Here is a 13,113-nt window from a genome sequence, read left to right as displayed (position 1 = left end):
TTGGGGTCTTTGGGGGCCTCCAGCTGAAGTAACGAAGTCTTCCTCAGGGTTGAACTTTTTACCTTTCTTGCTTTCAATGACCTCATCCTCTTGCTAATTGGACCCTTGCAATTATCTTCCCCTTATCTGCTGCTAATGGCAGCCTCACCTCTCTCCCGTGCTGGTGTTTACCCTCCCCCAGTGCCCAGCTGATCCTGGCAGTGCCAAGATTTACACTTCTGACCATCTCCGAGACAAAAGTTAATCCTTTTTATGGGTCTTGACCTGTCTCAGCTGCTTTGGTCACTCCTTTTCTCAGTTTAACCCTGAATTCTGCTAGTTACGAATACAAAGATATTTTGTATTATTATTATTTACATAATTATGTATTTATTTAGATAAATATATTTATAATATATTTATTATATAAAATAAATATATAAATATATATAAATATATTTATAATATATTTATAATATAATTATTTATATAATTAAATTATTAATTTATATAATTAACAATATATTATATAATTATTTATATAATTGATATATAATCATTATATATAATTATATAAATAATTATTTTTATAATTAACATATATTAGAATATATATAATTATTATTAATATAATTATTATTATATAATTAATGATATTAATTTATATATACTATATTATATAATTAATATATATAATTATTTATTTAATTAATACAATATAATTGTTTATATAATGTTTATATAATTAATTTAGATAATAATATAATTATTTATATAATTAATTATAAATATATTTATATAAATAAATATATAATATTTATATAATTAATTATAAATATATTTATATAAATAAATATATAATATTTATATAATTAATAATTTATATAATTATATAATTATAATTTATACAATTATTTATATCATTAATTTATACAAATATTTATATAATTATATAATTATTTATATAATTTATATATAAATATATATATATTTATATAATTAATAATTTATACAATTAATAATTTATATAATTAATTACAAGTTTTAATTCTACATAAAATAAATCCACACAAACAGCTTGGCCTCCTCTCCTCTCCTCTCAGGAGTTAATCCCATCAGGATCTTTCTCTTTCTCACAGGCCCGGCGTTTGATCGGAGACTTTGGGGTCCCCATCTCCATCTTCATCATGGCCCTGGTGGACTTCTTCATCAAGGACACCTACACCCAGGTCTGGTGTAGGGCCAGGGCAGGGCTGGGGGACACGCAGGGAGCTGGGTGCTCATCCCCGTGTCCCCCTCTGCTCCCTTCCAGAAACTCAACGTCCCCAAAGGGCTGGAGGTCACCAACTCGAGCGCCCGGGGTTGGTTCATCAACCCCATGGGGGAGAGAACCCCCTTCCCCATCTGGATGATGTTTGCCTCCGTGGTGCCCGCGCTCCTCGTCTTCATCCTCATCTTCCTCGAGACACAGATCACCACGTGAGGACCCCCAGGAGGGATGGGGGGGGGGGATAAAGGGTGGGGAGGGGAGGGGAAAGGGTGGGGAGGGGAAAGAGTGGGGGGGGTAAAGGGTGTGGGGGGATAAAGGGTGGGGAGGGTAAAGAGTGGGGGGGGTAAAGGGTATGGGGGGATAAAGGGTGGGGAGGGTAAAGGGGGGGGCAAGGGGTGGGGGGGTAAAGGGTAAGGGGGGGGGAAAAGGGTGGGGAGGGTAAAGGGTGGGGGGGGTAAAGGGTGTGGGGGGATAAAGGGTGGGGAGGGTAAAGGGGGGGGCAAGGGGTGGGGGGGTAAAGGGTAAGGGGGGGAAAAAGGGTGGGGAGGGTAAAGGGGGGGGCAAGGGGTGGGGGGGTAAAGGGTAAGGGGGGGAAAAAGGGTGGGGAGAGTAAAGGGTGGGGGGGGTAAAGGGTGGGGAGGGTAAAGGGTAGGGAGGGGAGCATAAAGGGTTGGGGGGAATAAAGGGTGGGGAGGGTAAAGAGAGGGGCAAGAGGGGGTAAAGGGTAAGGGGGGGAAAGAAAGGGTCGGGGGGGTAAAGGGTGGGGGGGAATAAGGGTGGGGAGGGTAAAGGGTAGGGGGGGGATAAAGGGTAGGGAGGGTAAAGGGTGGGGGGGGGGGAATAAAGGGTGGAGGGGGCAGGGGGGGGGAATAAAGGGGGGAGAGGAATAAAGGGTGGGGGGGGATAAAGGGTGGGGAGGGGTAAAGGGTGGGGAGGGTAAAGGGTGGGGGGAATAAAGGGTGGGAAGGGTAAAGGGGGGGGCAAGGGGTGGGGGGGTAAAGGGTAAGGGGGGGAAAAAGGGTGGGGAGGGTAAAGGGTGGGGGGGGGTAAAAGGTGGGGTGGAATAAGGGTGGGGATGGTAAAGGGTAGGGGGGGGAATAAAGGGGGGGGGCAGAGGGGGGGGGAATAAAGGGGGAGAGGAATAAAGGGAGGGGGATAAAGGGTGGGGAGGGTAAAGGGTGGGGGGAATAAAGGGTGGGGGTAAAGGGTGGGGGGGGTAAAGGGTGGGGGGGTATAAAAGGTGGGGAGGGTAAAGGGTGGGGTGGGTAAAGGGTAGGGGGGGAATAAAGGATGGGGGGGGCAGAGGGGGGGAATAAAGGGGGGAGAGGGATAAAGGGTGGGGGGGATAAAGGGTGGGGAGGGGTAAAGGGTGGGGTGGGGTAAAGGGGGGGAGGGTAAAGGGTAGGGGTGGGGAATAAAGGGTGGGGGGGGCTGTGGCAGGGCAGTGCTGGAGAGCCCGTGCCACCACTGACTCTTCCTCTTCTGCCCCCCCCAGGCTCATCGTCAGCAAGCCCGAGAGGAAGCTGGTGAAGGGCACGGGTTTCCACCTGGATCTGCTGCTGATCGTGGCCATGGGGGGGTTGGCAGCACTTTTTGGCATGCCCTGGCTCAGTGCCACCACCGTCCGCACCATCACCCACGCCAACGCCCTGACGGTCATGAGCAAAACCTCAGCTCCTGGGGACAAGGCTCAGATCCTGGAGGTCAAGGAGCAGAGGATCAGTGGCTTGTTGGTGGCCGTGCTCATCGGTGAGATGGGGAGGTCCCCCCCCCCACACACCTTATACCTCATGGTGAGGGGACGTGAGGGGTTGGGTGCCCCCTGGATGTCAGCCCTGACCTCTCCTTCCCCACCTCAGGTGTCTCCATCCTCATGGAGCCCATCCTGAAGTTCATCCCCCTGGCTGTGCTCTTTGGCATCTTCCTCTACATGGGTGTCACCTCCCTCTTTGGCATTCAGCTCTTTGACCGCATCCTGCTCCTCCTGATGCCACCCAAGTACCACCCCAGTGAGCCCTATGTCACCCGGGTGAGTGAGACCCTGGGCTCTGGCACCCTGAGGTGCTGCCTGGCTTGTCCTGGGGCTCCCTGAAGGTGCTGACCTTCAATGGGCTCCTTGGGATCTCCCCAAGCACCTCAAGAAAGGTTTAGAGTGCTGAAAGCACCACCCCAGGAAGGGTTTTGGGGGGGCTGAAGCCACCAGGAAGCAGCCAGAAAGTTTTGGGGTGCTGAAGCCACCATGAAGCAGCCAGAAAGGGTTTTGGGGTGCTGAAAACACCATCCCAGGAAGAGCTTTGGGTACTGAGGCCACCACAAAGCGTCCCAGGAAGGGTTTTGGGGGGGGCTGAAGCCACCAGGAAGCACCCCAGGAGGAGTTTTTGGGGGTGATGAAGCCACCATGAAGCAGCCAGAAAATTTTGGGGTGCTGAAGCCACCATGAAGCAGCCAGAAAGGGTTTTGGGGTGCTGAAAACACCATCCCAGGAAGAGCTTTGGGTACTGAGGCCACCACAAAGCACCCCAGGAAGGGTTTGGGGGTGCTGAAGCCACCACCCAGCACCTCAAAATGTTGTGGGGGTGCTGAAGCCACCAGGAAGCACCCCAGGAAGAGTTCTGGGGGGTGATGAAGCCACCACCCAGCACCCCAAAAAGTTTTGGGGTGCTGAAGTCACCATGAAGCAGCCAGAAAGGGTTTTGGGGTGCTGAAAACACCACCCCAGGAAGAGCTTTGGGTACTGAGGCCACCACAAAGCATCCCAGGAAGGGTTTTGGGGGTGCTGAAGCCACCACCCAGCACCACAGAAAGAGTTTGGGGTGCTGAAGCCACCACAAAGCACCCAAGGAAGGGTTCTGGGGGTGCTGAAATCACCACCCAGCACCCCAGGAAGGGTTTGGGGTGCTAAAAACACCACCCCAGGAAGAGGTTTGGGGGTGATGAAACCACCATGAAGCACCCCAGAGAGTTTTGGGGTTCTGAAGCCACCACCCAGCACCCCAGGAAGAGTTTTGGGGTGCTGAAAACACCACCCCAAGCAGGGTTTTGGGGTGCTGGAGCCACCCCCTTGACCCCTCCCCCGTTCCTGCTCCCCCAGGTGAAGACGTGGCGGATGCACCTCTTCACCTTCACCCAGATCGTGGTCCTGGTGCTGCTCTGGGTGGTGAAATCCACCCCGGCCTCCCTGGCTCTGCCCTTCGTCCTCATCCTCACTGTGCCCCTGCGGCGTTTCCTCCTGCCCCGGATCTTCAGGGACATCGAGCTCAAATGTGTACGTGGGAAGGGATGGACAGGGCTGTCCCCATCCTCATCCCCAGCCCTGTCCCTTGTCCCTGCTCCCATCCCCAGCCCTGTCCCTTGTCCCTCCTCCCATCCCCATCCCTGTCCTTTGTCCCTCCTCCCATCCCCATCCCTGTCCTTTGTCCCTCCTCCCATCCTAATCCCCGTCCCTTGTCCCTGCTCCCATCTTCATCCCTGTCCCTTGTCCCTCCTCCCATCCCCATCCCTGTCCTTTGTCCCTCCTCCCATCCTAATCCCCGTCCCTTGTCCCTGCTCCCATCTTCATCCCTGTCCCTTGTCCCTCCTCCCATCCCCAGCCCCGTCCCTTGTCCCTCCTCCTATCCCCATCCCTGTCCTTTGTCCCTCCTCCCATCCTAATCCCCGTCCCTTGTCCCTCCTCCCATCCTCATCCCTGTCCCTTGTCCCTCCTCCCATCCCCAGCCCTGTCCTTTTTCCCTGCTCCCATCCTCATCCCTGTCCCTTGTCCCTGCTCCCCATTCCCAGCCCTGTCCCCACCCCTGTCCTTACCCTTGTCCCTGTTCCCATCCTCATCTCCGTCCCCATCCTTTTTTCCATCCCTCTCCTTGTTCCCACCCTCGTGGCTCTCCCTGTCCTGCCCCATCCCTGTCCCCACCCCTGTCCCTGTCCCCAGCCTCATCCTGGTCACTGTTCCCAACCCTATTCCATCCCTGTCCCTATCCCATTCCCTGTCCCCATCCCCATCCCTATCCTTATCCCTATCCCCACTCCTGTCCCTGTCTCCATCCTTGTTCCCAACCCACTCCCATCCCTATCCCTACCCCAATCCCCACTCCTGTCCCCTCCCCTGTCCCCATCCTCATCCCCATCCCTCTCCCTATCCTCATCCTCACTCCTATCCCTGTCCCCATCCCTGTCCCCATCCTCATCCCTTTCCCCATCCCTATCCCTATCCCTATCCCCATGCCCACTCCTGTCCCCATCCTTGTCCCCACCCCTATTCTCATCCCTGTCCCCTCCCCTGTCCCCATCCCCATCCCCATCCCCATCCCTATCCCTATCCCTATCCCTATCCCTATCCCTATCCCTATGCCTATTCCCACTCCTGTCCCCATCCTTGTCCCCATCCCTCTCCCTGTCCCCATTCCCATCCCTTTCCCTGTCCCCATCCCCACTCCTGTCCCCATCCCTCTCCCTGTTCCCGTTCCCATCCCTTTCCCTGTCCCTATTCCCACTCCTGTCCCCATCCCTGTCCCTGTTCCCATCCCTTTCCCTGTCCCAATCCCCACTCCTGTCCCCATCCCTGTCCCTGTCCCCGTTCCCATCCCTTTCCGTCCCCATCCTTGTCCCCATCCCTGTCCCTGTCCCCATTCTCATCCCTTTCCCTGTCCCTATTCCCACTCCTGTCCCCATCCTTGTCCCTGTCCCCATTCCCATCCCTCTCCCTGTCCCCATCCCCATCCCTTTCCCTGTCCCCATCCCCATCCCTGTCCCTGTTCCCATCCCTTTCCCTGTCCCCATCCCCATCCCTGTCCCTGTCCCCATCCCCATCCCTGTCCCTGTCCCCATCCCTGTCCCTGTCCCCGTTCCCATCCCTTTCCCTGTCCCCATCCCCATCCCTTTCCCTATCCCTATTCCCACTCCTGTCCCCATCCCTGTCCCTGTCCCTGTCCCCATCCCCATCCCTGTCCCCATCCCTGTCCCCATCCCCATCCCTGTCCCCATCCCTGTCCCCCCCTCACCCCTCTCCTGTCCCCCCAGTTGGACGCAGACGACGCTGTGGTGACATTTGAGGAGGTGGAGGGGACAGATGTCTACAACGAGGTGCAGATGCCCAGCTAAGGGGTGACCCCCCCCCCCGGCAGCCCCCACCTCCCCCTCCCCAACCCCCCAGGAATGGAGCTTTTTTTTTTTTTTAAATTTCATTTTATTTTTTATTTCTATTTAGTATTATTCTTTTTTCCCCTTTTTTTTCCCCTTCTAAAAAACATTTGGAATCTTGTGATCTCACCCAACACTTCCCTGGTGAAGACACCGGGGGGGGGTGAGGGGTGAGGGGGGGGGGGGGTCCCCCAAACTGTCCCCATCCTGTCCCCAAAGCCACCCTGGGGCTCTGACTGGGCTCCAGGAGGAAGAGGAGGGAGGAGGAAGGCAGGGATGGGACAAGACAGTGGGGATGGGGACAGAGGGGGGGGGGGGGGGTGTCCCCCCTCCCCAGGGACCCCCCCAAAAAAAAATTTTGGGGTGTACATAGTCCAGAGAGGGGGTTTAGATATGGACAACCAAGAGAAATCCTTAAAAAAAGACCAAAAAACTCACAAAAAAAAGAAAATTACAGCCACGCTTCTCTAGGTAGAGTTCGCTGGGAACCAACTCCCCCAAAAAGCACCTTGAAAAAGACCAAAAAAAAGGAAAAAAAAAAAAAAAAAAAAGAAAAAAAAAAAGAAAAAAACCAACCCCCCCAAAGCAAGCAGCTGCAAGGAGTCATCTGTATATTTGATTTTAAGGATGGGGGGAGGTTGTAATTTATTTCCCAGGGCTGTGGTGCTCCCACCGGGTGTGTGTGTGTGTGTGTACAGACAGTGAGAAACCAGAGGATATTAAAAAAAAAAATCTGATTTTTCTAGAAAAGCTTCTTTTAAAGCATCCTGGGCAGGGCCTCAAGTCCCCAGACCTGCCCTTTGGCTGCTGGGTTGGTGGCAGTGTCATTTTAGGGTCATTTCTCTGGATTTTTTGGAGCCTTTCAGTTAAATCCAGGGAGTTTTTCCTTGGTTTTTGGCCTTGCTTGCTGACTGCAGCTCCTCCCTTTGCTGATGGGATTGCTCCCAAATTGGCTGAGCAGCCCCCCCTGCACCTGCCAGGGCTGATCCTGCCCTGAGTGAGCTTGATCAGGATGAGAATTTTTATTTTTATTTTTATTTTATTTTTATTTTTATTTTTATTTTATTTTTATTTTTATTTTTGTTTTTATTTTTATTTTATTTTTTTTTTATTTTTTATTTTTATTTTTATTTTTATTTTATTTTTATTTTTTTATTTTTTATTTTTTTTATTTTATTTTTATTTTTATTTTATTATTTTTATTTTTATTTTTATTTTTTTATTTTAATTTTTATTTTATTTTATTAATTTTTATTTTATTTTTATTTTATTTTTATTTTATTTTATTATTATTATTATTATTTAATGTTTATTTTATTTTATTTTTATTTTATTTTTATTTTATTTTATTAATTTTTATTTTATTTTTATTTTATTTCTATTTTATTTTATTATTATTATTATTTAATTTTAATTTTATTTTTTATTTTTATTTTATTTTTATTTTATTTTATTAATTTTTATTTTATTTTTATTTTATTTTTATTTTATTTTATTATTATTATTATTTAATTTTTATTTTATTTTTTATTTTTATTTTATTTTTATCTTATTTTTTTATTATTTTTCTTTTTTATTTTTATTTTAAATCAGAGCAAGGGGAACCCCAAAAGCAGCAGAAAAGGGGGCAGCCATGCCCAGGGCTGCCTTGTGTTTGGGTTGGTTTAGTTTTATTAATTCTATCTCCAAAATAAACAATTTTTTTAGGGTTACAATAAACAAGCTTTAGGGTTAGGGGTTTTTTTTGTTGAGTTGGGTTTTTTTTTTTTTTTCCTTTCTTCCCCATCTTCTTCTGTATCAGGCTTTAATAAAGAAATTAATAAAATCAGAAAAGAAATGGGGGTTTTCTTTCTGCTTGGGTAGAGGGGGGGATTATTTTATTTAATTGCTTCTCCCCAAAAAAAAACCACAACAGCATCAATTGCAGGGGGTGCCCACCCGGGTTGCTCCCTAAACCACCCCAAGATATTCCCCAGGACCATCCCGGGATGCTCCCCAAAACCATCCCAGGATCTTCCCTGTGTCCATCCTGGGATGCTCCCCAAAACCACCCCAAGATATTCCCCATGACCACCTTGGGATTCTCCCCAAAACCATCACATGATGCTCCCTAAAACCATCCCAGGATCTTCCCTGTGTCCATTCCTGGTTTTTGCCAAAACCACCCCAAGATATTCCCCAGGACCATCTCGGGATGCTCCCTAAAACCATCCCAGGATCTTCCCTGTGTCCATCCCAGGGTGCTCCCCAGAACCATCCCAAGATATTCCCCATGACCATCTTGGGATTCTCCCCAAAACCGTCACATGATGCTCCCTAAAACCACCCCAGGGTGCTCCCCCAAACCACCCCAAGATGTCCCCCATGACCATCTCAGGATGCTCCCCAAAACCATCCCAGGGTGCTCCCTAAAACCACTCCAGGATCTTCCCTGTGTCCATCCTGGGATGCTCCCCCAAACCATCCCAAGATATTCCCCATGACCATCTCAGGATGCTCCCCAAAACCACCCCAGGATCTTCCCTGTGTCCATTCCTGGTTTTTGCCTAAACCACCCCAAGATATTCCCCAGGACCATCCCAGGGTGCTCCCCAGAACCATCCCAAGAGGTCCCCTATGACCATCCCGGGATGCTCCCTAAAACCATCCCAAGATATTCTCCATGACCATCCCAGGGTGCTCCCCAGAACCATCCCAGGATGTCCCCTATGACCATCTTGGGATGCTCCCCAAAACCACCCCAAGATATTCCCCATGTCCATCTCAGGATGCTCCTGAAAACCATCCCAGGACACTCCCTAAAACCATCCCAGGGTGTTCCTTGTGTCCATTCCTGGTTTCTCCCTAAACCACCCCAAGATATTCCCCATGACCACCTTGGGATTCTCCCCAAAACCATCACATGATGCTCCCTAAAACCACCCCAGGGTGCTCCCCCAAACCATCCCAAGATGTCCCCCATGACCATCTCAGGACACTCCCTAAAACCACCCCAGGATGTTCCCTGTGTCCATTCCTATTTGCTCCCTAAACCACCCCAAGATATTCCCCAAAACCATCCCAGGATGTCCCCTATGACCATCTTGGGATGTTCCCCAAAACCATCCCAGGATCTTCCCTGTGTCCACCCCAGGATCTTCCCTGTGTCCATTCCTGGTTTCTCCCTAAACCACCCCAAGATATTCCCCATGTCCATCTTGGGATGCTCCCCAAAATCGTCACATGATGCTCCCTAAAACCACCCCAGGGTGCTCCCCCAAACCATCCCAAGATGTCCCCCATGACCATCTCATGATGCTCCCTAAAACCATCCCAGGATATTCCCCATGTCCATTCCTGGTTTTTGCCTAAACCATCCCAAGATATTCCCCAGGACCATCCCAGGATGCTCCCCAGAACCATCCCAGGATGTTCCCTATGACCATCTTGGGGTGCTCCCCAAAACCACCCCAAGATATTCCCCAGGACCACCTTGGAATTCTCCCCAAAACCGTCACATGATGCTCCCTAAAACCACCCCAGGGTGCTCCCCCAAACCATCCCAAGATGCCCCCCATGACCATCTCGGGATGCTCCCCAAAACCATCCCAGGACGATCCCTAAAACCACCCCAGGATGTTCCCTGTGTCCATTCCTGGTTTTTGCCTAAACCATCCCAAGATATTCCCCAGAACCATCCCAAGATATTCCCTGTGTCCATTCCTGGTTTTTGCCAAAACCACCCCAAGATATTCCCCATGACCATCCCAGGATGTTCCCTATGACCATCTTGGGGTGCTCCCCAAAACCATCCCAAGATATTCCCCAAAACCATCCCAAGATATTCCCCAAAACCATCCCAAGATATTCCCCAGGACCATCCCAGGATGCTCCCCAGAACCATCCCAAGATATTCCCCAAAACCATCCCAGGATGCTCCCTAAAACCACCCCAAGATATTCCCCTAAACCACCCCAAGATGCCCCCCATTCACGCTCCCTGGGACCATCCCGGGACGCTCAGCCCCCCTCCCCTTCTCCCCCCACCCCAGGGTGCTGCCCCCCCCCCAGGGTGTCCCCACTCCCAGGGGACACAAACTGAGCCACCTGCCCAGGGTGCCGAGCAGACCCCAGACCCCCCCGGTTCCCCCCAATCCTCCCCGGCTCTTAATTAACCCTGATTAGCCATAAGCTCATTAACCAGAGCTGCTGCCACCTGCCTGGCTCTGAACACAGGGCAGGGACAGTCCCCGTTTGTCCCCAGCCCATCCATGGGGTGACCATGGGGGGTCAGCAGCCACTGCCACCAGGCTCCGGGTGCCACCAGGCTCTGGGTGTCACCAAGCTCTGGGTGCCACCAAGCTCCGGGTGCCACCAAGCTCTGGGTGCCACCAAGCTCTGGGTGCCACCAAGCTCCAGGTGCCACCAAGCTCCGGGTGCCACCAGGCTCCGGGTGCCACCAGGCTCTGGGTGCCACCAAGCTCTGGGTGCCACCAGGCTCTGGGTGCCACCAAGCTCCGGGTGCCACCAAGCTCTGGGTGCCACCAGGCTCTGGGTGCCACCAGGCTCTGGGTGCCACCAAGCTCCAGGTGTCACCAAGCTCCGGGTGCCACCAGGCTCCGGGTGCCACCCCTGCCTGCAAAAAATGATGGAAAAAAGAAGGATCCGGCCTGTCCTCCCCCCCCCTTTTTTGCTTTCCACCTGGGAAAAGATTTTTATTCCCCAGCGAGGTCACTGCCAGTGGGTCCAGACCAGTTTTGGGGGATTTGGGGGGATTTAGGTCCTTTAAATGTGGTTGAGGGGTGATTTGGGACCTGGAGCAGGGGGTGAGCAAGGGGAAAAAATAAAGCAGTAATTAATCTGTTTGCTAATGAGGAAGGGGGAGCACAGAGCTGGAGAGTTGGGTTGGGTCACAGCATCACCCCTGGAGGTGATGGGGGCACCTCTGGGTGCTTTGGGACACGGGGTGGCTGAGCTGCCTGGCAAAAAAAAAAAAATCCTCATCTGCACCAGGAAGAGCAATTAAAAAGGGAAGGGCAATTAAAAAATCCTCGTGAGGAGGAGGAAATCCTGGGCAGGACACAGAGCAAGGAGGGGAGTGTTTGCACCCCCCCATCCCAAGGGGCTTTTTGGTTTCCAAAAGCCCAAAAAGCAAACCCAAAAAAACCCCACAAACAAACAAATATTTTTTTTTTCTAAAAAGACCACCAAAAAACCACCAAAACTAAAAATGAAACCCGTCCATTTTCAGGTGCTGAGCCTCTCTCTAAACACATCTCTGCTTTCTATTTTTGGGGTTTGGCTTTTGCCATTTTTCCCTCTTGCCAAGCAGTGACATTTCACCTCATTTAGAGCAGGGAAAACAGCTCAGCCGAGGGCCAGCTCCCTGCAGAATAAATCTCTACATCTAATATTCCATTTTCTGTTTGTTTTGTTTTGTTTGGTTTGGTTTGGTTGGTTTTTTTTTTTTTTTTTTTTTTTTGAAGCTTTTCAAAATTAAAAAAAAAAAAAAAAATTGAAAATCAAAATTTTCAAAATTTAATCCCCGGGAGGGATTAAACTCCCGGGGCTGCAGGAGGCTTGGAGCATCCCGGGGGTTGGGGGCAGGACCGAGGGACGTGGCAGAGGGGATGTCCCTGTCCCCTCCCTCTGTTTGTCCCCTTGCCACAAGGTCCAAACAACCCCCTCGTGTCCACCCCCCCAGATCAGCCCGGAGGGCCAATCGCACCCGGTTTTGTTGGGTTTTTCTTTCTTTGGGTTTTTTCCTTCCCTTTTCCATAGAAACGGAAGCAAATCCCTCGGATTTGGACCGTCTCGGCCAAGCTGGGGTTGTCCCCCCACCCTCCCGGTCCCATCCTGCATCCCCAGGGGGGTCCCCAGAGGTGGAGCAGCCCGGGCTGGTGGCACTCAGGTGACAGAAGCTCCCCAGGAGCATGCGGGTGGCTAGTAGCACACAGAGATGGCTACAGACTGGTAGGAGTGTGCGGGTGGCTACTAGCACAGAGATACGTGGCTACAGCTAGCCAGTAGCACCCGGGTGGGTGGTAGCCCCCGGGTGGTCGGTAGCCCTGGGTGTCTGGAGGTGGCCAGAAGCCCGCGGGTGTCTGGAGGTGGCCGGTAGCACCCGGCAGCTCGGTAGCCCCCAAGTGGTCGGTAGCCCCGGGTGGCTGGAGGTGGCTCGAAGCCCCCGGGTGGTCGGTAGCCCCAGGTGGCAGCTGGAGATGGCCAGTAACCCCTAGGTGATCGGTAGCCCCCAAGTGGTCGGTAGCCCCCGGGTGGTCGGTAGCCCCCGGGTGTCTGGAAGGTGGCCGGAAGCCCCCGGGTGGTCGACAGCCCCCAAGTGGTCGGTAGCCCCAGGATGGCTAGAGGTGGCCAGTAGTCCCCGGGTGGTGGGTAGCCCCCGAGTGTCTGGAGGTGGCCTGTAGCCCCAGGCTGGCTAGAGGTGGCCGGTAGCACCCGGCAGGTCGGTAGCCCCCAAGTGGTCGGTAGCCCCAGCTATCTGGAGGTGGTCAGAGGCCCCCGGGTGGCTGGAGGTGGTCGGTAGCCCCCAGGTGGTCGGTAGCCCCGGCTATCTGGAGGTGGTCAGAGGCCCCCGGGTGGCTGGAGGTGGTCGGTAGCCCCCAGGTGGTCGGTAGCCCCGGGTGTCTGGAGGTGGTCAGTAGCCCCCGGGTGGTCGGTAGCCCCCGGCTGGCTGGAGGTGGCCAGAAGCCCGCGGGTGTCTGGAGGTGGCCGGTAGCACCCGGCAGCTCGGTA

At 51.7% G+C, this 13,113-nt stretch overlaps 1 protein-coding gene across 1 annotated transcript in view; it reads left to right on the top strand.

Moving 5' to 3' along the window:
* LOC139788351 (band 3 anion transport protein-like) overlaps positions 1-7,233 on the top strand; it is a 21,207-nt gene extending 13,974 nt beyond the window's left edge. Inside the window, 6 exon segments of the mRNA XM_071728256.1 lie at positions 1,056-1,208; positions 1,292-1,458; positions 2,745-2,998; positions 3,109-3,278; positions 4,341-4,514; positions 6,263-7,233. Of these exon segments, the coding sequence (XP_071584357.1) occupies positions 1,056-1,208; positions 1,292-1,458; positions 2,745-2,998; positions 3,109-3,278; positions 4,341-4,514; positions 6,263-6,343 (999 nt within the window). The 3' untranslated portion in view covers positions 6,344-7,233.
* Positions 7,234-13,113: the final 5,880 nt, after the last annotated feature.

The sequence above is a fragment of the Heliangelus exortis genome, chromosome 29, assembly GCF_036169615.1.
Source record: "Heliangelus exortis chromosome 29, bHelExo1.hap1, whole genome shotgun sequence".
In the NCBI taxonomy this organism is placed as follows: Eukaryota; Metazoa; Chordata; class Aves; order Apodiformes; family Trochilidae; genus Heliangelus; species Heliangelus exortis.
Note: the sequence above shows the minus strand (reverse complement) of the source record. Positions and strands in the feature narration are given on the sequence as shown.